The sequence below is a fragment of the Hevea brasiliensis genome, chromosome 3, assembly GCF_030052815.1.
Source record: "Hevea brasiliensis isolate MT/VB/25A 57/8 chromosome 3, ASM3005281v1, whole genome shotgun sequence".
Taxonomy (NCBI): domain Eukaryota; kingdom Viridiplantae; phylum Streptophyta; class Magnoliopsida; order Malpighiales; family Euphorbiaceae; genus Hevea; species Hevea brasiliensis.
In genome coordinates this window covers 18,780,156-18,807,695 of record NC_079495.1, presented here as the reverse complement: position 1 = coordinate 18,807,695, position 27,540 = coordinate 18,780,156, and the positions used below count along the sequence as shown (strand labels likewise).

Here is a 27,540-nt window from a genome sequence, read left to right as displayed (position 1 = left end):
ATTGGATTCCTAAACCAATAGCTAATTAAAATGGCTAAACCAAACAAGTCTTAAATTTTGCAATTACATATCACAATGCATCCAAAGCTACGAGGGAATCCTTGAGACAATGTATGGTTGAAAATGCCTGCAGATTCTATCGGTACATATATCCTAAAGAGTCACTATGTGACCAATAAGAAATTACATAGGCAAAGCTGAAGCACTACCATATGTACAAGATTGAAGGAAATACAAGAATGGAATTTTAAATTTAAAATTCCTTTGGGTGGTCTGCATGTATAATCTACAATGCAGTGTTTAGCAATACAAAGTATCATTGTAAGAATTATAATGCATTAGTTGGCTATAACCCTTTGTTAGGAAAAAAACACTGGTGACTGCAAATTCACTGCTTAGAATACCCTCTCATTTATTTGCTTCAATAAATTCTTTGCACTCTTTATTCTTTTTGACTGCTGATACAGTTCTGCATCACCAACACGGAACATTTTAAAGCAGCCAGAAACAATAAACCATGTAATCTAAATGTATATGAACAAATGGAAGGAAGAATGGAAGGAAAACCGATCTAAAAGGCATACGGATAATGAAAGAGGTACGCAAATAAAACAATCAAGCCAACCTGAGCATCTCCTTGTTCTTAAAGAACTGCACACAAGGTGTACCCATAATTCCTGCTGCTTCTGCTATTTCTGTTTCTTGCTCGATATCAATTTCAACAAAATACACATTTTGATCAAATTCATCAATCACGGGCCATTTAGCCAAGGAAAAAGGACATGACCACAACAAGATGTACTATTACTAGAATGTCAGTCAACATAGAATAAGAATGAATACGACTTCTATTCGTCATGTTATGTACATTATATCAGAATAACCAGATTTAAACACTGTTTTGCATTGCAATTTTAGTGGCATTTCACTCTACCAGTTTCGTTAAAGGGAAAAGAAGGGCTGTTCAAATTTTAAATACAATCTTGAAGATCGACCAAGAATTTGAGGTTGATTTATGCATTCAGTTTATTTATTTATGGTTGAACATATAAATTCACCTATGAACTTTACTAAAAATGCCTAGTGGCGTCATGAACTTTCAAAACGTCCTGCCACACACCTTTGTGGATAAATGAAATTAAGAGAACCCTGCAATTCGCTGACCAGGTAGCGTGTTATACAATCACGATGATGTGGATAAATGGAGCTGACATGGATAAGTGAGAACTTAAAAATAAAGTAAAATAAAATAGATGTAAAAAAAGCTAGCCTCTCTCGCACAGCACCCTTCTCTCATCTCTTCTACTCAATAAAATTACTAGAAGATCAGTGCTCTGTTTCCTATCCTCCAAGCAATGGCATCAGCTTCTCGACTCTTCAACACCAACACGCTATGCCAGTTTGATGACGATGAAGATGAACGTGGCGTTGAAGCTGATCGCCATTCTGGCTGCAACCTCTCTTGCCGTAGAGATGATTTCTTCTCATGTAGCTGTCTTTTCAGTCCTTTATAAGTTTTTTTTTTTTAATCTAAAATATGAAACGATTGATCTAATATCAGTGGATAAAACCTGCAACGTAAGCAACCAAGCAAGCCAGTAAAAGAAGCATATTCATTAAATCATCGTTAGACCATTGATCTGAATCTCGATACCTAGATTTGTCTCCAAAGGAATCGCTAGGAAAGCGTTACAAGCCTATTTGGCGTATTCTATTGATCTCTAATCTCGCCCTTGGAGATAAATGAATCTTTTCTAAAAGGGCAATAATAATGGGGACAGTTGGACGTCAAAAGCCTTGATTATGATTTACGATGAAGCTTAAAAATGTGCCTTTAAGATCCGAGTTTGATGAAGTTAATCATGGGAGTCCTACTGTAATTTTGTCTATCAAATCATGATCTAAGGATTGCTCAAAATCTGTTCTGCTATTGGCTTTCTGTAATCAAGACTATTGTCTACTGCCAACTGATGTAGAACAAAGCGAAAGAACCAAGATGAAGGAGAAATCAAGGACCAATCCTTAAAAAGAGAACTAATTCCCAAGATATTATTGATATCAAAAAAATTGACATCACACAACTTATCCAATAACAATAGAAACCCTAGGTCTTATTTATAGAATTACGAATCCCAATTACATTAGGATTTTAGAACCATAATTCAATTCTAATTAGTAATACTAAATTAAACCAAAATAAACTAGCAAATAATAAAATTCCTAAATAATAGACCTAATAAAAATAAAATTTCTAAATAATAAAACTTTTAAATTTCCTAATTTTATATAAAATATAATTCCTAAATTGTATCAGGAATATCATCTTCCTATTTTGCATTATTCTCCCTGGTTGGAAAAAACTTGTCCTCGAGTCTTGAAGTGCGACAATCAGAAACTACATTAGGAGAACAATCAACTCTTTAGTCTTGTATGGTAGCAAGAAGCTGAAAATCAAGCACTTCATGCTTTCCTTGCATCTCTAAAAGGATCTGGACAAACAAAATCAAATGGATTAATAGTTGAAAGGCTCTTCAAATCAATAGAAATAACTTAATTTTCTTCAATCTTCATTGAAGTTTCTATAAAGTGATCTTTTTTTTTTCTACAATTTATCCTCTTCAAGCTTTGCTTTTGCATTTTCATCAATTTCTTACTCTAGAATAGGCTCTTCAATAGGTGTATATTCAAGACTCAAATATTTAGATTCTTCGATCTTAGGTTCTTCAGGTTGCTCGTTTTCAATTTCATCTTCAAACACAAGTTGCTTTTCAAATTCAAGCTTCTTTTGTTGTTGGCTTGCTTTTTCAAGACTTCTTGACTTAATATTTTTAGAACTTTCTATTGTATCCAACTATTCTCTCAATTGGAATAGATGTGCTTCTTTCCATGCTTCAAATTCTTTAAGTTCTTTATGCTTATCTTGTTGATGGGCCTCTTGATCGTGATACCCATTCTTACATTCTTCAAGTGCTTTCTCCCTATATTGTAATATTAGTTGAATATCTCAATACTCATCAATGCCCCTGGCTTTTGTCATTAGGGTGGCTGCCTCTTCAAAGCCAGGTGAAGCAATTCCTGGCGAGGCGCTAAAGGGTCACCTTGCCTCGCCTTGCGCAGCACCTCTCCTTAGCGATTTTAATAACACTGAACACAATTTATCAAGTTGTTTATAATAATCATCAATTTCATCTTATATTCTTTGATTTACATCCCATAACTCATCTTGTACCTTAGAATCATAATATCATCTTCTAATCTTTCAGTCCACATTATGATTTCAAATTAAGGAAGTATAACTCATTGAAGAAAGCTAAAACTTTAGCAATTTAGAAGTCATTTTCATAAAAAAAAAAAAAAAGAATCTAACAGATTCCTTGACTTGACCGAATGGATTTTTGTAGCTGAGAAGTCAGATAACAGTTCTGACAACAAAGATGGGCAGGTTAATATTAGTTGGCCTGCTTTTTCAAGACTTTTTGACTTAATATTTTCAAAACTTTTTACTGTATCTAACTATTCTCTCAATTGGAACAGATGCACTTCTTTCCATGCTTCAAATTCTTCAAGTTCTTTATGCTTAACTTGTTGATGGGCCTGTTGATCATGATACCCATTCTCACATTCTTCAAGTGCTTTCTCCCTATATTATAATATTAGTTGAATAGTTGAATATCTTGATACTCATCAAATAAACTATCAGAAGCATAGTTAGGACCTCCATACAATCAATCAAATAACACAATTTATCAAGTTGTTCATAATAATCATCAATTTCATCTTGTTTTCCTTAAATTGCATTCCATAACTCATCTTATACCTTAGAATCATCAATATCATCTTCTAATCTTTCAGTCCATGTTATGATTTCAAATTAAGGAAGCATACCTCATTAAAGAAAACTGAAATTTTAGCAATTTAGTAGTCATTTTCATTGGAAAAAAAAAAAAAAGAATCCAACAAATTCCTTGATCTGACCCAATGGACTTTTATAGTTGGAAAGTCAAATAACAATTCCAACAACAAAGATGAGCCAATCCATGACTGGAGAAGGACTGGAGAGGGTTAGATGCCAGATAAATGTAGAAAACTTGGAAGTCTAGATTTGGGTGAAGATCTAACCCGATCAGATCTTCTTTTCTGAGAAGTTGCAAGTGATCGGAAAGGCTGTGAAGGGTCACCTGGATGTTGCTAGTGGATTGGCGGTGGTGATGCTTAGGTTTGATGGCTGGATGGTGGTGTATGGTGAGAGGTGCTAGGTTAAGCTGTTTCTCAAAGCTTTTTATTTTTTGTTTTTTTATCTTTAACAGTAAACAAGGTAGAAAATTTTGGACAGAGTAGAGGAAAATTTTGAGAGCATAGTGGAAGTTCTGAAGTTTGCAAAAGCTTATGGAAATTTAGATCGAATTTAAGTTCTGATACCAAAATTGCTGTAGAATAAAGGGAAAGAATCAAGAAGAAGGACAAATCAAAGACCAATCCTTGAAGAGAAAACTGATTCTCAAGATATTATTGATCTCTTAAAAATTGTCACAACAAAGCTTGTCTAATAACAATAGAAACCCTTGGTTTTATTTGTAGAATTAGGAATTCCAATCACATTAGGATTTTAGAACCCTAATTCAATTCTAATTAGGAATACTAAATTAAACTAAAATAAACTAGGAAATAATAAAATTCCTAAATAATAGACCTAATAAGAAAAAAAAAATCCTAAATAATAGAACTCCTAAATTTCCTAATTTTGAATAAAATATAATTCCTAAATTGTTTTAGGAATATCATCTTCCTATTCTACATTGCCAACATTGAGTTCAACTCTACTTGTTTTTAGGCTATTGATAAATTGGTATTGAGCTTTTAATCACCTTTACAAAGAAAAGTGTGCAATCATTCTCACATTTCTCTGACAGAAAGTGCATAGTGGTTATGCGCTTCCACCTATTTTGCACCCGATGGTTAACTTTTTAATGTTCCCATGGCATTTTTCCCCTCTTCTGATTGGAGCAGTATGCTGATAAAAAACTAAAGGGGTAAGTTAATGAGTACATGGAATTCAATCATATTGGAAGGTTGAGGTGTTGATTATGATAGAGTTAGCACCATTGAAGTTCACTAGTGGCTCACAATATGTGCCATCTGTGCCAAAGCCAAGTTCTTCCTGCCTGTTTAATTAGCACTTAAATTCCAATATTAATTAGCACTTAAATTCCAATTTCTTGCCTGTTTAATTTATCTGTTCTTCCATAGGGGCACATCTGTGATTTTGGCACTTGGAATAATAATTCTTGGGAATGGGTCTTTTATTGGCCTCGTAACCAATATGATTGGGAGCTGCAGCTGCTTGCTAATCTTCTTTCTCTTTTGAGCTCTTTCAAGCTGTGTCCTCAAGGAATGATAGGCTAATGTGGAACCATCACTGAATGGAGTTTTGTCAGACAATTCTTTCTACAAATGCTTGTTAAATGCTTTTTTCCAATCCCAAGATTTTTCTGTTAACATCTGGTGTAGGCTTACAGCTCCAAAGGTAGAATTGTTGGTATGGTTGGTTCTTCATGATAGGTTATGCACGAAAAATTGGTCGTCTTCCATTGGTATTCTAGATCCTTCGCAACATATCTGTCCTCGTTGTATGGTACAAGGAGAAACAACGGCTCATCTTTCCTAAACTGCCCTTATTCTTGGAATGTTTGGACTTGGATCCTAAGATAGCCGTATATTAATTTTTGTTTGCTGAGCTCCATTTTATGTCCCATTGTAGAGTGGAAGACTTTAGCCCATGGGTCTTTTCATAGACTCAGTTTGGACATCCTCATCCACTTTCCTTTTGGTCTGCTTCATCTGATTGTGTGAAACGGAAGGTGGATGGCTCTTTGTGAGGGAATCCTGGTCCCTGTTCCATTGGGGGTGTTCTCTGCGATCGCATAGGTTTATTTGAGTATTTTTCTAAGTGAAGCAAATATGGCTACCAATTGTTTAGCTAAGCAGGGTCACTCTCGTATGTCTTCATATCTTTCTTTTAGAATTGTCTAGATTTTGCTGTGTCTTTGTTGATCTGATATGACTTTAGTCTGTTTTTGTTCTTAATGGGGTGAGGAGGTTGCTGCTTTAGGTCGGGTCTTGTGGGGAATGCCTTGTTGGCATGGGCTAGGTTGCAACTCTCCTCATCTTCTGTATTTCTCAGTTTCTTCAATGAAATTTCTTTCCTATATTGTAAGTTGCCAATGCCAATACATGTGTTTTATATTGTAAATAATGCTTAAGAAACTTGTTAATCTACTATTTGCATCTCTAAACTCTTGTTTCTTTTACTTTTAAATTATATTGTAAATATAAGAAGTATTTATATTTGCCATAGTGCTTCATCTTTGTTTGTGATCAAGTCCTAAGAAATTTTGCTCATGATGGAAAGATAGTTGTTTTCTCTGTTCACCAACCCAATTTCGATGTCTTTGATCGGCTCGATGATCTCTTCCTCCTTTCCGGCAGAGAAGCTGTTTATTTTGGAGAAGCAAAGATGGCTGCAAATGTGAGCTAAGCTCAAATTTTAAATATAGTTGATCAACAAAAGAAAAAGGTATCATATCATGTTAGTCAGGATGTAATTGAATGAAATACACAGCCACCATATGAATTTCCAGTCCATTTTTCTATTGAAATTTTATTTTATTACATTCAATTTACATCTTACCAAGCATATGCATAATGTCTTATATCACTGTTGTTCGCTGAAGCTACATTTCCTTGTCCACGAAAAAAGGAAATCCTCCTCTGATACTTTAAAGCAAACTCAAAGACAATTGTATGTTTAATTTAACAGTTTGTGCTACGTGTTTCCACTAATACTATCGTTAATTTGTTTGGAGCATTTTGTTTTAAGGGGCTTCCAGAATCATCAGATTCCTGAGTCAACGTGACTACATCAGAGATCAAAAGAATGCTTGTCAAGAAATACCAGGCTTCTACTTATTCAACAAAAACAAGGAAAAGATTACAAGAAATCACGTGCATAGTATGTCGTTTCTGCTCAGTAATTTGATTCTTGTCAGTAATTTATTTTTCATTGGTCTCTTCAATCAATCTTGAAGATGTTCCAACTTCTAGCTATTTTACTACCCAAATAACTCCACATAATATATTTTACAGATGGAATGGCACGATAACCAAAGTCATGTTCAGCATATCATAGTAGCAAGGCCAAAATATGATGGCAGTGAGATCTAGATGTTGCCCAAAAAGTTGGAAATAGCATACCTTGTTAAGAATTGGCTTCAAAGTCCTACATGGACCACAAGTTGGTGCTGTATACAGTACACATATGAACCGTGGACTTTCATGGTGCAACTTTCATATAGCATACTGCAGAAGAAAAACAAGGAAGGAAAAATTAAACAAATAAGCTTCAAACTAAGAATAATTTAAGAATCAAATACATGAAAACTTAATGAGATATTGAATAAGACTAGCACAAAAGAGCTCAGAACTCACCATTAATGAAAATTTACGTTAATCGTGAAATAAGAAGAAGAAGAAAAGAAGAAGATCGCGTCTGTAAGTGTAATGTCAAAGCCCTCTTGAACGTCTCTGTCAGATGGTTCCTTCTTAACCTCTAGATTCCAGAATCATCAAATTCCTTAGTCAACATGACTACATCAAAGATCAAAACAATGCTTGTCAAGAAATACCAGGCTTCTACTTATTCAACAAAAACAGGGAAAAGATTACAAGAAATGACATGCAGTATATGTAGTTTCTGCTCAGTAATTTGATTATAGTCAGTAATTTAATTTTCATTGGTTTCTTCAATCAAACTTGGCATTAAAATTTAACAACATTAATTAGAAAAAAGAAGAAACCTTATGTACTCTGCCTTTTAAACTGGTTTCCTATTGATAAGATATAGATATTGCAGGAAGAACGTGTCAATGAATCAAACACAAGTTATACCAGCTGGTGGAAGCAATTAAGCACATTGACTCATTGTTCATCCATAAACCAATATTTTGTAATGCAACTTTAGTGCTGTCTTGTTAGTGTATTTTGTATTTTTTCTCTCCAGATTTTTTCACTTAGTATGTTATTGCTTAGATTTGGCGTATTGGGTAAGGCTATCGGCTTGGGTTAGCTGGCGATATCCATACTAAATTTTTCTTAAATTCCATTTATTAATAGAATGTTGCTTTGGAAAAACAAAAAGAAAGTACTATTGGATGAGAATGTTGTTCTACATTATGGCATGAATTAGGTGCTGGGCAATCTTTGGGACAGGAAGATGCGCTGGGTTTCTATATGGCGACGTGGCATGTGTTCAAAATTTTAAGATAATCTTGAAGATAGACTAAGAAGTTTTATAAACTCTGTATGTTTTAATGTTGAATAAGATTTATTTATTAACATAGAGCTTTAAGCATAATATTTTGTCATTCTAAATTGGTATGTAATTTATTATTTAAATTTTATTATTATTTATTATTTTAACAATTAGATCATAGATTTAATAAATCAAAAAAATAATTTTTTAAATAAAAAATTATAATTTTTAATTTATTGGCCAATCAACTCTCCATCCCATGCTTTAGCCAACCACTTTTGACTCTCTGTCCCCCTCTTCTATTTTCGGTGCGGACTGTTCACGTTCAAAACTTGATGCTAGCGAAATGGCTTTCTATATAATATGAGATGGCTTTCTATATAAGAAAATCTCTGTTCTTCCTATCTTTGGTTTTATGTTTTAGTAGCAGAGTTTGGTTAAGATTGTGATGCCTAATTTGTGGTTGCTACGTCTCCGATGATTATCTTTTCTAATTGTTGTGAGGCTCTTTTTGCCTCTTTCCTATTTTTTCTTTAATAAAATTTTTTATTTGTAAATAAAATAATGTATTTTTTAAAATATAAAAATTAAATAATTAATTTTATTAAAATATAAAAATTAGATAATAATTTTTTTAAGAATTATTAATTATTTTTTATTGTTAAAAAAAGAAAAGAAAAAAAAAAAGCCAGAGACCAAGACTTCTCATGGACAAAAGCTATCCTTGTGACAGAGGGGAGTTATCATTCAATAGAAAATAATTATTAACTCTATTTTTTTAAATTAAAGAAAAAAACAAATACCCAGGAGTTCTATTTTTCTTTTATTGAGCAATCAACTCTCCAACACAAATTTTTAGTTCAAAACGTGAGAAGGTCTTTCAGATTTCGCTACTTCATACCCAAAACCAAACTCAAACTGTTAAACAGACTTTCTGCACCTCTATAAGCACATTATAACTGGCAGATAAATTGTAATTTCAATATAATTGTACATTTTGAAAGGATACGGAAATTATTAATGTGAAAGTTGGGAAAATATCACATCAGCACTTCAAATAATTATTGCTTCTTTGTCTCATATGTTCCTTAAAAGCTTGCATTGCAATAATTTTGATTGAGATTTGTTTAAAAAATTTCACGACTGCTTCCAAACAAAACAAATAATAAAAACAAAGACGAAGACTTCGTAAAGATAAAGACTCTCCTTGTGGGGTGGAGCAAAGTCATTTTTTAACCTATCTCCAATAAAGGCTAATCCACCATGGTTTAAATATCATTATCTTGTGGGAAAGTCAGAACTAGGCTAGGTCATCACCCCCATTATAAATATTATCTTGGACTGTGGTGGACAACTTTAATAAAAATGGATGCAAGATATGTTAGGGGAAAGGGCATAAAGAATAACGATTTATATATGATGTAAAATATATTAAAAGTATTTTTTATTAATTTAAATTATATTATATTAAATATTAATATAAAATAATTAATGCCAATAAGAATTAAGAATAAGCATCTAATAATATATATATAAGTTTTATAATTTAAAGTTTTTAATAATCCTTTCATATTTATTTATAATATTATACATAATATTATATATATTATTTAAAAAATATTTTTATTTCAATTAATATCACATTAAGCATGTTATTTACATTAATTATGATTTCAAAAGATTTTTGTTATAATTAACATTGCTTTATGTTGTTCAACATTTAATTTAATAACGCTCTAAAAAAACGTTAAAAAAAAAATGCTTTTAAAGATTGACTGCTTCCAAGTAAAAGAAAGACTTCTTAAAGGGTAAAGAATTATTAACTTTTTTCAATAAAAAAATAATTATTATTTAATTTATATATTTTAATAAAATTAATTATTTAATTATTACATTTTTAAAATATATTATTTATTTTATATATTTTACTCTTATTAGATTATTTAATCTTTTCATTAATTTTTTTAATTAATAAATTTTAAATTAATTAAATTATTATTTAATTTATTTATTTTAATAAAATTAATTAATTAATCTTTAAAAATACTACTATTTAATCTTTCTATTTTAATTAAACTAATTAATTAATTTTTATATTTTAAAAAATACAATATTTTAAAAATTTATTCTTGAATAAAAATAAAAAATTATTTTAAAATTTTATTTTATTTAAAATATATATCGCCCTATTAATTATAATAATAAATTGTTATTATTATTATTGCTATTATTTTTTAAAAAATATTTTCTAATATATTTAATAATATTTTATATTGTATTGATTAAATTATGATTGAAATTCAATTAAATCTTAATCTTTTATGCTTTGTCTTCATTTATTTAATAATTAGTCAGATTTAAAAGCATTGCTATAATGTTTTTATATAAAATTTAATGAAGATTTAAAAAATAATTTTAAATTATTTTTTATGATTTTCCTTTTTAATAAAAATTCTATTTTTTGACAATTTTTTTTAAAATCATGGATTTTTTAATAAAAATTAAATTATAATTTTTTATATTGAAATTTAATTATTAAAAAATATTTATTTACAATTATAAAAAAATTAAATATATATATTACTATAAAATAAATAAATAGAAAAAATTAATTATATTACTATAAAATAAATAAATAGCAAATTTTAAAAATTTTAAAATTAAACAAATTTAAAATATATATATATATATATGAATATTTTTTATTTTTTAAATAAAAAAATATATTTTTTATTATTTACAGGTTTTCTTTGTTTTTTATCTTTAAAAAAATGGAAAATGAAAGAACCAAACAGATCGGTTATTTTTTTTTTTTTTAATTTATTGGCCAATCAACTCTCCATCGCATGCTTTAGCCAACCACTTTTGACTTTCTGTCTCCCTCTTCGATTTTTGGTGCGGACTGTTTACGTTCAAAATTTGATGTGGGCGAAATGGCTTTCTATAAAATATGAGATGCTGATTCGGAGTTCATTACTTCATTACCCAAAACCAAACTCAAACCTTTAAACAGATCTTTTGCTCCTCCATACGATGGCTTTAGAATCATTTGCTTTCAATGTTGCCCAGAAAGTCCTTGAAAAGCTAGCTTCCCAAGCCTACCAAGAAATTTCAATTGCGTGGGGTGTTCAAGGGGAACTGAAAAAGCTTGAGAATGTCTTGATGACTGTTAAAGCTGTGCTGTTGGATGCCGAGGAGAAACAAGTGAGCAATAATGATGTGCGAGTGTGGCTGATTAAGCTTAAAGATGTTCTTTATGATGCTGAAGATGTACTCGATGAATTTGAATGTGAGACTCAGAGAAAGCAATTGCTTAAATTATATGGAAGCACCACCAAAAAGGTACCCAAAAAAAATTAATTTCATTTACTTATTTATAAATTATTAGACTTTTTAATACATGTATTAAATTAAAAAAATTAAACATAAGTAATTTATATATATATATATATATATATATATATATATATTTCATCAGAAAAACAAATATAAACATAGATAATTATGTTCAGAGATGATCTAGATAAAGTAGAATAATTTTCTGAGATACTACTCAATTTTTTTTTATTTTAGACAAATAAAAAAATATTCTGTAATTCTATTATTTTAGGATCTTATTACTCATGTTGTCCGCATAAGATATTAAACCATCAAACGTTAATGAAAGAATAGACGGCACTATTAATCTCCATTGATAGAAGATTGTTACTCACACTCGAGTCTCTAATAAAATTCCAATAATAGGGAGAAACAGGAATCCAAATACTAGGGAGAGAATCTCGTATATATTTCTAAAGGATATAAATTTAAAGAAAGACCCAAATCAGTTCCAAACTGATATAAGTAATATATTTCTCCTTTAGTAATGTATGAAATAATATTTCATTGCTGATATAGTACTATTTCTACAATAGCTATTTTTAAGAAATTATAATTATAAATTAATTATAATATAGATATAAGAAAATAAATTAATTGGATTTATATTTAGTTGTTATGAACATTTTTTAATTAATATTAATTTTTATCAAAATCAAATAAAATTTCTTTTAAATTATATTTTTATAGCCAATTTTTATAATGAATATTCGATTTTTGTTGATTTATATTATTTATTTCATTTATTTTTTTTTATAGTTCATCGTCTTGAAATAAGTTAAAGGGTTTAGTTTATTTAATATTCGTAATTTTATAGATATTATTGTTATTTTAATTTAATTTAATTTATTATAACAGTTTAAATTAATTTTTTTAAAATATAAAAATTTAACTTTTTAACTTTTTAACTTTTACTTTAAATTATACAAAAATATAATAGATATCAGCAATATAATTATGTAGATTGAAATTAAGAATATTATGTTTTTATAAATATATAAAAAATTTTATGTTCAATACAAGTGATGTAATATAATTTATGAATAAATAATATACTTAATATTTTGATTTTGAGGAAAATTCAACTAGTAAAAAGCTAAAAATGTATGTATATATATATATATGTTCATGAAAATTTTATTTATAATTATATAAAAACAATATAACAATTTACAAAAAAATTCTCACGATTGTTGAATAAATTAGAGAAAAGTAAAGTAATTATACATAAAAGTAAATTATCAAGTGCAGCAATTAGTTAAGGAGATTAAATATTTTAGTAAACATACGGCCAAGAATTATTATTGGATTTAGATTTTTATATTATGTTAATAATACATTAGTGAAACCTCACGACCTTATAATACTTATCAGTTATAGGGCAACGTAAATAAAATTAGAGACATAATATATATATATATATAGTAATTGAATATGAATTTCTATTAACCTAATTACGAAATATGAATTTTTGTTGATTTATTAATATATTAGGTGTTATGAATTCATATTAATAAAGGAATAGTTAATATAACCAATAAAATAATACAAAAATTAATCAAATAATGTACTCGTTGTAATTGATATTTTTTTTTGCTATTTAAGAGATCATTTATAGCTTAAATTTTGGCATTTTTTTTATTAGGAATTAAGCTTAATTTAATTTATAGTTTCAGAGTTTGTAATAATTGCATACAATAATAAAAATATATCTTTAAGGTTTTCTTTTATTTTATTATTTATAATTTTCTTTATTAATTATTATATACAAAATCATGTATATTTTTTTAAATAATATAAGTTTTTATCCATGAGGTTTTCCTTTTACTTATACTTTTATATATATTGTAGCTCGATAAATTTTATTTTATATGCATATTTATTTGTTTATTTTTTTTCTTAATTTATATGTATCATATTTAATTTCAGGTGGGTCGCTTTTTTTCATCCTCTAATCCACTTGCTTTCTCTTTTAAAATGGGTCATAAAATAAAACAAATAAGAGCGCAATTAGATGAAATTGCATCTCATAAGGCTAAGTTTCATCTTAATGAACGAGATGAAGGTAGGCGTTCTATGCCTAAGGAAAGAGCGATGACCCACTCCTTTGTAAATGTGTCTGATATTATAGGAAGAGATGAGGATAAAGAAAATATCATCAGACTTTTACAAAAGCCTAATGATGGTGGAAAAATCGATGTTATTCCTATTGTTGGAATTGGTGGTTTGGGGAAGACTGCACTCTCTAAATTAGTTTATAATGATGAACGAGTACAAAATCATTTTCAACTTAAGATGTGGGTATGTGTATCAGAAGATTTTGACATAAAAAATTTGATTGAGAAAATTATTAAATGTGCCACCAGTGATGGAGAGAACAGAAGCAATTTGGAAGTGGAACAATTGCAAAAAATCTTGCGAGAAAAAATTGGTGATAAAAAATACTTTCTCATTTTAGATGATGTGTGGAATGAAGATTCTATGAGATGGGATCCATTGCAAGAGCTTTTGTTTACAGGTGCTAATGGAAGCAAAATTTTAGTAACAACACGTAGTAAGAAAGTAGCCTCCATTATGAGCACCATTTCAGAACCATATGAGTTATCAGGTCTTCCGCATGATAAGTGTGTGGCTTTGTTTACTAAATGTGCATTTAAAGAAGGTGAAGAGAAGCACTATCCAAACTTGTTAAAAATTGGGGATAAAATTGTAGAAAAATGCAAAGGGGTTCCATTAGCAGTGAAGACACTAGCATCACTTCTTTTAACAAATAAAGATGAAAGTTATTGGAAATTTATAAGAGATAGCGAGTTGTGGAAAATAGAGCAAAAGGAAAATGACAAAATTTTACCTGCTTTGAAATTAAGTTATGAACAATTGCCTGCTTATTTGAAAAAGTGCTTTGCTTATTGCTCCTTTTATCCAAAGGATCATGAATACGCAAGTTTTATATTAATTCAATTTTGGATGGCACATGGACTTCTTGAATCAACAAATGAAAATGAAGATTTAGAAGATATTGGGTGGCGCTATTTTCAGGAGTTGGGGTCTAGATCTTTTTTTCAAGATTTTGAGGACTATGATTGGTATATTGAGTGCAAAATGCATGATTTAGTGCATGATCTTGCATTATCATTGACACAAAATGAATTTTCAGCAATAACCTCAACCACCACACGCATCACCAAGAGTGTCCGCCATCTGTTATTTCCCGACTTCACTTCACTTCCCCATGGTCTTTCCACTCTCTTAAAAGATTTAGAGCATGTGCGAACTGCTCTATTTATGACCGAGGAAATCAGTCAATCAGCCTTGGATTTATGTTTGTCAAGATTTCATTATTTGCGGATGTTGGTCTTGTCAGATTCCAAATTAGAGCTACTGCTGGAAAGGATTGGGTCTTTAAAGCATTTGAGGCTTTTATTTTTACCTACAGATTTTGAAATTCAAAAGGTCCCCATTTCTATTTGCAAGTTACAGAATTTACAATCTTTGTTCCTTTGTACTGAGGAGTTACCCAATGATATAAGGTACTTGATCAGCCTTAGATTTCTATTTTTTTGCACAAAGCAGAAGTGTTTGGCAAAGAATGGACTTGGCTGCTTGACTTCTCTTAGGTTTTTGGGCATTGGTCGCTGTGAAAATTTAGAATACTTGTGTGAAGATATGCAAGGGCTCAAGCATCTTCGAACACTGATTATTACTGACTGTGAAAGCTTAATCTCTTTGCCTCAAAGTATGAAATACCTCACTGCATTGGAGACTCTTCATATCGAGGATTGTGAAAACCTCAATTTGACGATGGAAGAAGGGAAAGCCGATCAAGACTTGGCTCGATTCAGCCTTCAAAGGCTGATACTCAAAAAGTTACCAGAATTGGTAGAGTTTCCAGAATGGCTTCTTCGAGGATCCACCAACACTCTGCAACTCTTAAAACTAGAATGGTGTAGAAACCTCAAAGAATTGCCTGCGTGGCTACAGAATATAGCATCTCTTCAACAACTTGTGATTAAAGGTTGTAATGAATTGAGAGAAAGATGTGCACGTGGAAAAGGTGAAGATTGGTCCAAGATTGCTCATATACCTAAAATTGTTCTTGACGGTGCTGAGATCAATTCAACAGATGATTCTCACATCGATTCAACAAGTGAAGATTAGGTACGTATAAATTTCATCTAAAATTGTTTTTAATGTTAGTTTTGGATTTAAATTGTAATTTTCCTTTTTCTTTTTTATTTTAGGGATTTGCAAGTTTAGAAATTTAGCATTTTAGATTGAAATTACTTTTCCTTTATGATATAATAAATTATTTAAATGGTTGCGCTGCATGATAACCTTCTTCAGCTCATTTGGTTTTCAACTTTTGTGGCAGATATCATGGCAACTCTGCTGAAAATGCCAACTGCTGAATGTAACAATGTTTGTATTTGATGTTGTGCTTGTTCTGTGCTGTAAATTGCCAATACATGTGTTTTATATTGTAAATAATGCTTAAGAAACTTGTTAATCTACTATTTGTATCTCTAAACTCTTGTTTCTTTTACTTTTAAATTATATTGTAAATATAAGAAGTATTTATATTTGCGATAGTGCTTCATCTTTGTTTGTGATCAAGTCCTAAGAAATTTTGCTCATGATGGAACGATAGTTGTTTTCTCTGTTCACCAACCCAATTTCGATGTCTGTGATCGGCTGCTGTTTACTCTGGAGAAGCAAAGATGGCTACAAAGGTGAGTTAAGTTCAAATTTGAATTATATTTGATCAGTAAAAGAAAAAGGTATCGTATCATTTTGTTAGGATGTAATTGAATGAAATATAATGTCAAAAAATAATATTCCAGTCCATTCAATTTAAAGAAAACTCAAAGACAATTTGTACGTTTAATTTAACAGTTTGTGCTATGTGTTTCCACTAATACTAAAGTTAATTTGTTTGGAACATTTTGTCTTCAGGGGCTTCCAGAATCATCAGATTCTTGAGTCAACATGACTAAATCAGAGATCAAATCAGTGCTTGTCGAGAAATACCACGCTTCTACATTCAACAAAAACAAGGAAAAGATTACAAGAAATCACGTGCACCGTATGTAGTTTCTACTCAGTAATTTGATTATAGTCAATAATTTATTTTTCATTGGTTTCTTCAATCAATCTTGACATTAAAATTTAACAACATTAATTAGAAAAAAGAAGAAAAAGTAAAGGTTCTCCACCTTGGCACAATAGTAAGGTTGGTCTTTTGTGACTAAAAGGTAATGGGTTCCAAATCCTAGAAACAAACTCTTGCAATGCAGGGAGTCTTATGCATTGGGGATAAGCTTTTAGGAAAAAGAAGAAACCACAGGAACTCTCTTTTAAACTGATTTCCAATTGATAAAATACAGATCTTGCAGGAAGAACATATCAATGAATCAAACACAAGTTATCCCAGCTGGTGGAAGCAGTTAAGCACATTGACTCATTGTTCATCCATAAACATGTCCAGAGACTTGGGTACTATTGGATGAGAATGTTGTTCTACATTATGGTATGCATAGGTGCTGGGCTTTCTTTGGGAGAGGAGAATGTGCTGGGTTTCTATGGCTTCATCTCTTTAAGGCTTACCTTTTGCCATGGAGGAAAAAAAAGGTAAGGAATAATACCTACACTGCCCTGTTCTTGGAAAGTTTGGATTTGGATTCTAAAATAGTGGTACATTAGTTTTTGTTTGCTAAGCTCTGTTTTATGTCCCTTTGTAGAGTGGAAGACTTTAGTCTATGGGTCTTTCATAGACTCTCAGTTTGGACGTCCTCATCCACTTTCCTTTTGGTCTGCTCCACCTGATAGTGTGAAACTAAACATCAATGGCTCTTCGTGAGGGAAACCTGGTCCCTGTTCCATTGGGGGTGTTCTCCGTGATCACAGAGGTTTATACAATTGTCTTTTCCAAGTGATGCAAATTTGGCTGCGGATTGTTTAGCTAAGCAGGGTCACTCTCGCACGTCTTCATGGCTTTCTTTTAGAATAGTCTTTTTCTGATTTCCTATGATTTGAGTTTAGTTGAATTGTACATTTTCTTTTTGGGTTCTTATTGGGGTGAGGCGTTTGCTGCTTTAGGTCCGGTCTTGTGGGAATGCCTGTTGGCATGGGTTAGGTTGCAGCTCTCCTCATCTTTTGTGTCTCTCTTTTTCTTTAAAGAAATTTCTTGCTTATCAAAAGAAAAGTCCAATTCATTTGATGGTTGCCACCACTAACATTGGATTAATAATACCAATTACCAATTGAATTCTTGTAAAACCCTACATTCCAAACAAGGGGAAAGCGTGTACCATTTGAAGTATCCTTTCAATTTATTTGTTAATTGTAATTTAGAGAACATGAAAGACATCAAGCTCCATAATTTACATCTGTCCCTTCCCTTTGCCAATATGAATATTCATTTTCACAATTTGATTTGATTTACCGTAAAACGGTTCATTTTAGCATGTATAATCTACACTGCAGTATTTAACAAAACAAAGTATCGACGTAAGAATTATAATGCATTATTTGGCTATAACCCTTTGCTAGGAACAAAATTGAATGACAAAATGCTGGCAACTGCAAATTCATTGCTTAGAATACCCTCTCACGTATTTGCTTCAATGAATTCTCTGTCTCTTTCTTCATTTTGACTCCTGATACAGTTCTGCATCACCAACATAGAACATTTTAAAGCAGCCACAAACAATAAACCATGTAAATGATAGCTAAATGTATATAAACGAACGGAAGGAAGAATGGATTGTTTATAAACAATCGAAATGGCATACAGATAATGAAAGACATATGCAAATAACACAATCTAGCCAACCTGAGCAGGTCCTTGTCCATAATTCCGGCTGCTTCAGCTATTTCTTGATCTTCCTCGATATCAATTTCAACAAAATGCACATTTTGATCAAATTTATCAATCACGTGCCATTTAGTAAAAAGGTCATGAATATCAATCACTCGAATATCAATCAACATAAAATAAGAATGAATAATTTGCCATGTGCATGAGAACCTCTGCCAGGTTCCTTCGTACACTTTTGGTATCTTTATTTCAGTAGTTCAATTTCTTGGGGCTAATGTAGAGTTGACTTTTATTTGTCATGTTATGTACATTACATCAGAATAACCAGATTAAAACACTGCTTCGCAGTGCAATTTTAGTGGCATTTCACTCACCAGTTTCATTAAAGGGAAAAGAAGCGCTATTCAAATTTTTAAGACAATCTTGAAAATTGACCAAGAATTTGAGGTTGACAAATGTCAGGGGTTAATTTATGCATTCAGCCTTTTTATTTATTTATTTATGGCCAAATATATAAATTCACCCATGAACTTTACAAAAAATGCCTAGTGGCACCTCAAACTTTCACAACGTCCTATCGCACACCTCAACTCCTAAAAAATGGAATTAAGAGAACCCTACAATTCTCTGACCAGGTAGCATGTTATACAATCACGATGATATGGATAAATGGAGCTGACATGGATAAGTGAAAACTTAAAAATAAAGTAAAATAAAATAGATGTAAAAAAAGCTAGCCTCTCTCGTCTTTTCTACTCAACAAAATTACTAGATGATCAGTGCTTTGTTTCCTATCCTCCAAGCAATGGCATCAGCTTCTCGACTCTTCAACACCAACACACTATGCCAGTTTGACGACGATGAAGATGAACGTGGCATTGAAGTTGATCGCCATTCTGGCTCCAACGTCTCTTACCGTAGAGATGATTTCTTCTCATGTAGCTGTCTTTTCAGTCCTTTATAAGTTTGTTAATCTAAAAGATGAAACGATTGATCTAATATCAGTAGATAAAACCTGCAACTGTAAGCAACCAAGCAAGCCAGCAAAAGAAGCATATTCATTAAATCATCGTTAGACCATTGATCTGAATCTCGATACCTAGATTTGTCTCCTATTTGGCGTATTCTATTGATCTCTAATCTCGCTCTTGGAGATAAATGAATCTTTTCTAAAAGGGCAATAATAATGGGGACAGTTGGAAACTGGGTTTTGGCCTTTGTCGTCAAAAGCCTTGATTATGATTTACGATGAAGCTTAAAAATGTGACTTTAAGATCTGAGTTTGATGAAGTTAATCATGGGAGTCCTACTGTAATTTTGTCTATCAAACCATGATCTAAGGATTGCTCAAAATCTGTTCTGCTATTAGCTTTCTGTAATCAAGACTGTTGTCTACTGCCAACTGATGTAGAACAAAGAGAAAGAACCAAGATGAAGGAGAAATCAAGGACCAATCCTTGAAAAGAGAACTAATTCTCAAGATATTATTGACATCAAAAAAATTGTCATAACACAACTTATCCAATAACAATAGAAACCCTAGGTCTTATTTATAGAATTAGGAATCTCAATTACATTAGGATTTTAGAACCCTAATTCAATCCTAATTAGGAATACTAAATTAAATCAAAATAAACTAGGAAATAATAAAATTCCTAAATAATAGACCTAATAAAAATAAAATTCCTAAATAATAAAACTTTTAAATTTCCTAATTTTATATGGAATATAATTCCTAAATTGTATCAGGAATATCTTCCTATTTTGCATTATTCTCCCCTAGTTGGAAAAAACACATCCTCGAGTCTTGAAGTGCGATAATCAAAAACTACATTAGGAGAACAATCAACTCTTTATTCTTGTATGGTAGCAAGAAGCTAAAAATCAAGCACTTCATGTTTTCCTTTGCATCTCTAAAAGAATCTGGACAAACAAAATCAAATGAATTAACAGTTGAAAGGCTCTTCAAATCAATAGAAATAACTTGATTTTCTTCAATCTCCATTGAAGTTTCCATAAAGTGATCTTTTTTGTTCTGCAATTTATCCTCGCCAAGTTATGCTTTTGCATTTTCATCAATTTCTTACTCTAGAATAGGCTCTTCAACAGGTGTATATTCAATATTCAAATCTTTAGATTCTTCAATCTTAGGTTCTTCAGGTTGCTCATTTTCAATTTCATCTTCAAACTCAAGTTGCTTTTCAAATTCAAGCTTCTCTTGTTGTTGGCTTGCTTTTTCAGGACTTCTTGACTTAATATTTTCATAACATTGTATCCAACTATTCTCTCAATTGGAACAGATGTGCTTCTTTCCATGCTTCAAATTCTTCAAGTTCTTTATGCTTATCTTGTTGATGGGCCTGTTGATCATGATACCCATTCTTACATTCTTCAAGTGCTTTCTCCCTATATTGTAATATTAGTTGAATATCTCGATACTCATCAATGCCCCTCGCCTTTGTCGTTGGGGTGGCCGCTTCTTCAAAGCCAGGCAAAGCGATGCTAGCGAGGTTCTAAAGGGTCGCCTCGCCTCGACGCCTTTAATGACATTGAACACACTTTATCAAGTTGTTTATAACAATCATCAATTTCATCTTATATTCTTTGAATTACATCCCATAACTCATCTTGTACCTTAGAATCATCAATATCATCTTTCAGTCCACATTATGATTTCAAATTAAGGAAGTATAACTCATTGAAGAAAACTAAAATTTTCGCAATTTAAGAGTCATTTTCATCAAAAAAAAAAAAAAAAAGAAAAAAGAATCTAGCAGATTCCTTGACCTGACCCAATGGATTTTTGTAGCTGGGAAGTGAGATAACAATTCCAACAACAAAGATGGGCAGATCGACGACTGGAGAAGGGCTGGAGAGGGTCAGATGCCACAGAAATCTAGAAAACTTACAGGTCTAGATTCAGGTCAAGATCTAATCCGATCATATCTTCTTTTCCAGGAAGTTGCAAGTGATTGGAAAAGCACTGGAAGGGTCGGCTGGATGTCACCAGTGGATTGGCGGTGGCAATGCTTGGGTTTGATGGCCGGATGGTGGTGTATGGTGAGGGGTGCTGGGTTGCGTTGTTTCTCAAAGCTTTTTTTTTTTTAATCAGTAAACAAGGCAAAAAATTTTGGACAGATTAGAGGGAAATTTTGAGGGCACAGTGGAAGGCCTGAAAGTTTGCGAAAGCTTATGAAAATTTGGATTGAACTTAGGCTCTGATATCAAAATTGATGTAAAACAAAGAAAAAGAACCAAGAAGAAGGAGAAATCAAGGACTAATCCTTGAAGAGAGAACTAATTCTCAAGACATTATTGATCTCACAAAAATTGACATAACAAAACTTGTCCAATAACAATAGAAACCCTAGGTCGTATTTATAGAATTAGGAATCTCACTCACGTTAGGATTTTAGAACCCTGATTCAATCCTACTTAGGAATGCTAAATTGAAACAAAATAAGCTAGGAAATAATAAATTCCTAAATAATAGACCTAATAAGAATAAAATTCCTAAACAATAGAACTCCTAAATTTCCTAATTTTAAATGGAATATAACTCCTAAATTGTATTAGGAATATCATCTTCCTATTCTATATTACCAACATTGAGTTCAACTCCACTTGCTTTTAGGCTATTGATAATTTGATATTGAGCCTTTAATCACCTTCACCAAGAAAAGTGTGCAATCGTTCTCACATTTCTGAAACAGAAGTGCATAACTGCTATGCGCTTCCACCTATTTTGCACCTGATGGTTAACTTTTTAATATTCCCATTATTTATGGCATTTTTCCCCTCTTCTGATTGAAGAAGTATGCCGGTCGAAGACTAAAGGGGTAAGCTAATGAGTAGATAGAATTCAATCATATTGGGAGGTTGAGGTGTTGATTATGGTAGAGTTAGCATCATTGAAGTTCATTAGTGGCTCACAATATGCACCATTTATGCCAAAACCAAGTTTATTTGCTTCTTTCTACTCTCTAATAGATGTGAACTGCAACTTATTAAGTCAGAACTAAAGATTCTTTATTAGTTGGGTACTTGGGTTATCATTGAAGGGCAATCTTTAGTCCTTTTTTGCCGTCTTTGTCTTTGCTAGAGTCAAATACGATGGTCCAAATCTACAATTAAATTTTGGGACATTTAAATGTTGAGGCCATTCTTTTGTGTCGAAATTTCAATCAATTATATAGTTATTGCTTAGCTGAATCAATGATCCAACTTGACATTTAAAGTGTCTTGATCCAATTACTTAACAGATAATATGCTAAACATAAAAAACTGAAATGAGAATACTCTGACTCTATTTGACTTACTTGCAGCTTATATGTTTGCAAAGGCAATAAATAAAAATTTGAACATGGGAGAAAGGAAAATTGCAAAAAAAGATGTGGAAGAGAGCATAACCTTAGAGGAAGATTTCTAGGATTCAACAACTCAGCTCCCGAGACTCTGTGCCCTGCTCCATCAATGTGAGCTTTTCAAATGGATATTGGAAGAGAAGAAAAATCAAACCCAAGGATCGGAAAGAGAAGAAATGAATTGGTGAAGAGAAAGACATCCTCAAACAGTTCATAAGGGCAAAGTCTAAGTTTTCAAATGATGTTTCTAACCTAATTTTTCCATGTCAACAATTTTTTTTACCTCTCACTCTCTCTTTTGCGCATTGATTCATACACAATGATGACTAGGATCGCAGGGTTCTCTTAATTCCACTATTCAAAATCTAAGGTGTGAGATAGCATGTTTTAAAAGTTCGGGATGCCACTAGTCACTTTTAGTAGAGTTCAGGTGTGAATTTATGTATTCGGCCTTTATTTTTATTTTTTATTTTTTTTTTTGACTTTTTCCATATATCCTAGTTGATGGTATTTTTTCAGTAATGGCATGCCTCTCATTAATCAAAGATATGCATCCTAGAAATGCAAGCCTCAAAATGTAGGGTATGATTTGACATCCATCAAAGTATGCCCCATCAAGCTAGACTTTAATGCACGAGTTTGGAAGCAAAAACCTCATGGCACGTTTGCTTGACTCTGGCATTCTAAAAGTCGTGGCAAGTAATACAATAAGATTCCATATTATTTGATCAGCATCACAACAATATGATTTGTTACATATGTAAAATGGTTTCAGCATTTATATTGACACCTACCACTTCTAGGTTTTGAAGGTTTGTCATCTTTACAGCTTACAAGTCTTAGGTTGTAAAATTTTTATTGAACAAGATAACATGTTCAACTTCTAGCTATTTTACCACCAAAATAACTCCACATAATAAATTTTACAGATGGAATGGCACAATAACCAAAGTCACGTTCAGCATGTCGTAGTAGCAAGGCCAAAATATGCTGGCAGTGAGATCTAGATGCTGCCTAAGGATTTGGAAATAACATACCTTGCTAAGAATTGGCTTTAAAGTTCCACACGGACCACAAGTTGGTGCTGTATATAGTACACATATGAGTCGTGGACTTTCGTGGTACAAGGAAGGAAAAAGCAAACAAATAAGCTTCAAACTAAGAATAAATTAAGAATCTCATAAATATTTACATTAATAATGAAATAAGAAGAAGATCGCATCTCATTTTAAGGTAGCAACACGCACTTGGCCCTTATGCTTTGTAAGTGTAATGTCAAAGGCCTCTTGAACGTCTCTGTCAGTTGGTTCCTTCTTAACCTCTTCTGTTGGAGGCTGTAATACAGAATCATGAAAAACATGTGAAGTTAGCTGGGACCATGGGAATATACAGACTATAAAAAATAACTCCAGATTTTACACAATTTCAGAATACCAAATTATTAATGAGAAGAACTTATGTCAAGACAACTTGCAACCTTTCACATCGCATGCCAGATTTTTAGTTTTCATGTATTGATTCCAATATCAGAGAAACAAATTTTAACCAAATACAAAAGTTCAAATCTTTGTTTTGTGAATATATTCCAACTTACTTGTTTTAAATACCCAAATGTGAATGAGCATACCTATATCTCAAGACAACTTGCACATTTCACATCTCACATTAGTCTATTGAGTTTTTTAACTTACATGTATTCATTCAAATATTAGAGAAATGACATTCACCCAAAATTTGAACTTCAAAACATCTTTATAAAATAGTTTATTATTTTAATGCATCAATTTCAAGCTATGATCATTTTATGAAATTAAGTGTCGATTATTGATGGATAAAATTGAGTGCTTTGTTTCTAATTATAAAATAGTCAATTTTGCTTCTGGTTAAAAAACAGGATATGAATTTCCTTTGCTACTGGATGGTATAAATTGATATCAAGAAGTAGGAGAGGCGTATGTTTGAGCACCACTCTGAAGTGGCCAGTGTTGTGAAAATAAACTTTTAAAAAATAGGAGCTTTGATCTTTTAAATGCTATTGTTGGAAAGTTTTGGACCTTCAGTTTGCAACTGCTAAGTTAAGAAGAATTGGGATTTTGCTTAATTATTTTGCTCAAAATTTCTATCATAAAAGCAAGATAGTGAGAAAGGGGGAAAAAACTTCTTTGGATGTGTTTCTGAAGAATCTGAACTGCACAAGAGAAGAGTAACCTTGAACCTTTGATTAGTCTGAAACAAGCCCAAAAAGAATGCCAAAACTCAGCCCACAACTGATGAACCAAACTGGACCGAAAGGAATTGGTTTGATTTAGACTTCTAATAGGTTTGGTTTAAACCGACCGATGCCCACCCCTACCAACTATTCACCAGAAAATGTTAACTTTAGACAATGGATTGACCAGCTTCTAGTATCAAAAGCTTTGTTGTCATGTATAATTACTAAGAAATACTACATGAAGCGTTATTAAATATTCTGGTTATATCTTTCCCCACAGTTTAAAGAACATAACATAGTGTGAAGCAACTACTTGAGAACAACAAGATCATAGAACAGATGGGAATGTGGTCTATCTAAGAAATAAGTAGAGAGCATAAAGTTGGGCTTCAATATAACGAGATGCTTTCTTTCTTTTCTCCTTTCTCTTTTCCCACAGAAGGGGAGAGTGGAGAATGAATATGTATAATTGCCTGACAGAACTCCACATGGAGATCATTGCTAACAAGATATCTCTCGACTGATAAAGCAGCAATACATCCAGATCCAGTAGCAGTTATAGCTTGCCTCCATTCATGGTCCTATTCAATAAATTAGGTAGCTGAATTACACACCATACAGCAATTACAGGGTTTTCCAAACAAAAGAAATTTCTAATTAGAAGATCATGCAAATTTATTCAGCAACATAATACAATTTTAGTGAGCATGCATAGACATTAGCTTGCCTTAACTTTTATTTGAACTAGTTAAGTTGATCATGAAGACAAAGCTTTTTGCCCTTCATGAATATGGTTAAAAGTTTCAACTACATAGACAAGAGTGATTCAACACTTGCCTCAAACTTTATTATCAAACTCTGCAGCCACCTTTAGACGAGAATACCTAAAGAGGGACATATACAATGAAAAACATATTTCTTAGTTGGGGACAAGTGTACATAAAATGGTTAACACAATTCAATCATTGTGACCAAGTTCTCCAAATAAATAAGAAAATCAACACACAGCAAACCTTTTGATAACCATAGTAATCCAATTCTGTTGCACGTCATTCAAACTTGCACCAATAGATCATGAATCTTCAAAATTACACAAAGCCAGATAATTTTCAAAGAAAAATAACTAGTTTTATTTTTATAACAAGAATCACTTACATTAATGTTTATATGCAATTGACTGACATTGTTACATACTATAGGAGGTATAGGAATAAAGATAGGAAGTAATGTAGATGAGTATAGTTGTTTCTAGATATTCTAGAAGAGGTTATGAGCAGGAAAAGTAGTAGCAGTTACTAATTCTTTTGTAACTGATATTGCCAGAGATTGTTATAGTGACAGCTAAGAAGTTAGGCAGTTACAGCAGCTACAGCTATAAAATCTCAGCAGTTACCTTGTAATTCACATCCAAGAACTATCAAGAAATACAATCTCTTTCTCTTTTCTCTCCCTATTTCTCTATTCTATTATCTTTCTCTCTTATATTCTTCTTCTACACTATTTCTTCTCTATTAGCGTTTACCAAACCCTAACATTTGGTATCAGAGCATTGCATCCAGGAAGCCAGTGGGCTAATTGTTTATTGAGGATCGCAACATGACTAGATCAGCTGTGGTCAGTCAGGAAATGGTCAGAATTGCAGAATTAGAGGAGCAAATGAGGAATTTGCAAGGAGTGTCACAGACGACTATCGAGAAAGTGAACACTTTGCAACAATCAAATCAAAGCAATGAAAAAGAGTTACCGAAGGTGAAAAAAAAACTGCCAAAGCAATCATGTGATTCTGGAAGAGTTGCGAGCTCTCTTGATTGGTCATCCTGGGGAAAAGAATAAGGGAAGTAACAATTCTGAGGAAGGGGGAAACAAAAGCAAGAACAAAGGTTCTCAGTCCACACCTGTCCAATCAATTCCTGTGCAAATGCAGTCAATTCCGGCACAATTTGTGTCTGTGAATCAACCTAGTCTTGTGGATAACAGAGCGTTGTTGCCAACACCTAATATTCCAGGTATGACTCAATTTCTTCCTAAAATAGAGTTACCTACTTTTGAGGGAAAGGACCCTAGGGCTTGGTTGAGAAAATGTGTTGAGTATTTTGAAGTGTACAGGGCACCTTGTGATCAAAAGGTGCAAATGGCAAGTCTTTTCTTATGGGTAGAGCAGATGCTTGGTACCACAATTGGTGTAAAGGGGAAAAACATTCTTGGGAGGAATTTGAGAATGTTTGTAGTAGGTTTGGGGATGAGGGATTGGAGGATATAGTGGAGGAATCCACGAAAATAAGGCAAGAAGGAACTGTGGGTGATATCAAGATAAGTTGGAAGATCTTAGAATTGGAATGGAAAGATTGATGCTTGATTTAGGTGAATCATATTTTCTCTCTGGTTTTGTGGGTGGTTTAAAAGATGAGATTAGGTTCATGGTAAGGATGATGAAACTTGTTTCTTTATCTCAGGCTGTGGA

At 31.9% G+C, this 27,540-nt stretch overlaps 2 protein-coding genes, 1 long non-coding RNA gene and 1 pseudogene across 8 annotated transcripts in view; 2 read left to right on the top strand and 2 right to left on the bottom strand.

Annotated features, from left to right (window-relative positions):
- LOC110642383 (putative disease resistance protein RGA1) overlaps positions 1–6,214 on the top strand; it is a 92,437-nt gene extending 86,223 nt beyond the window's left edge. Inside the window, exon 5 of the mRNA XM_058143911.1 lies at positions 5,248–6,214. The gene's annotated coding sequence lies outside the window, so the exon portion shown is untranslated. The remainder of the gene's footprint in view (positions 1–5,247) is intronic.
- LOC110639784 (NADPH-dependent thioredoxin reductase 3-like) lies at positions 409–26,106 on the bottom strand (annotated as a pseudogene).
- LOC110636125 (putative disease resistance protein RGA1) lies at positions 11,184–17,979 on the top strand. Of its 6 annotated transcripts, none has more exons than XM_058143901.1 (4): positions 11,279–11,650; positions 13,616–15,844; positions 16,059–16,105; positions 17,425–17,979. In XM_058143901.1, exons 1-2 carry the CDS (start codon positions 11,342–11,344, stop codon positions 15,842–15,844), a joined length of 2,538 nt encoding a protein of 845 aa, XP_057999884.1. In that variant the 5' UTR covers positions 11,279–11,341; the 3' UTR covers positions 16,059–16,105; positions 17,425–17,979. The 6 variants fall into 6 exon arrangements, 3 of the variants coding, with proteins under 3 accessions (XP_057999883.1, XP_057999884.1, XP_057999885.1); XR_009147592.1 differs by lacking the exons at positions 11,279–11,650; positions 13,616–15,844 and adding exons at positions 16,640–16,769; positions 17,071–17,314 and having other exon boundaries at positions 15,910–16,416; XM_058143900.1 differs by lacking the exon at positions 17,425–17,979 and having other exon boundaries at positions 11,184–11,650; positions 16,059–16,275.
- LOC131178650 (uncharacterized) lies at positions 18,095–18,651 on the bottom strand. The gene is made up of 2 exons (XR_009147593.1): positions 18,519–18,651; positions 18,095–18,342 (listed from the first exon to the last, which is right to left on the bottom strand). It is a non-coding gene; the product is annotated as an uncharacterized LOC131178650 (long non-coding RNA).
- Positions 26,107–27,540: the final 1,434 nt, after the last annotated feature.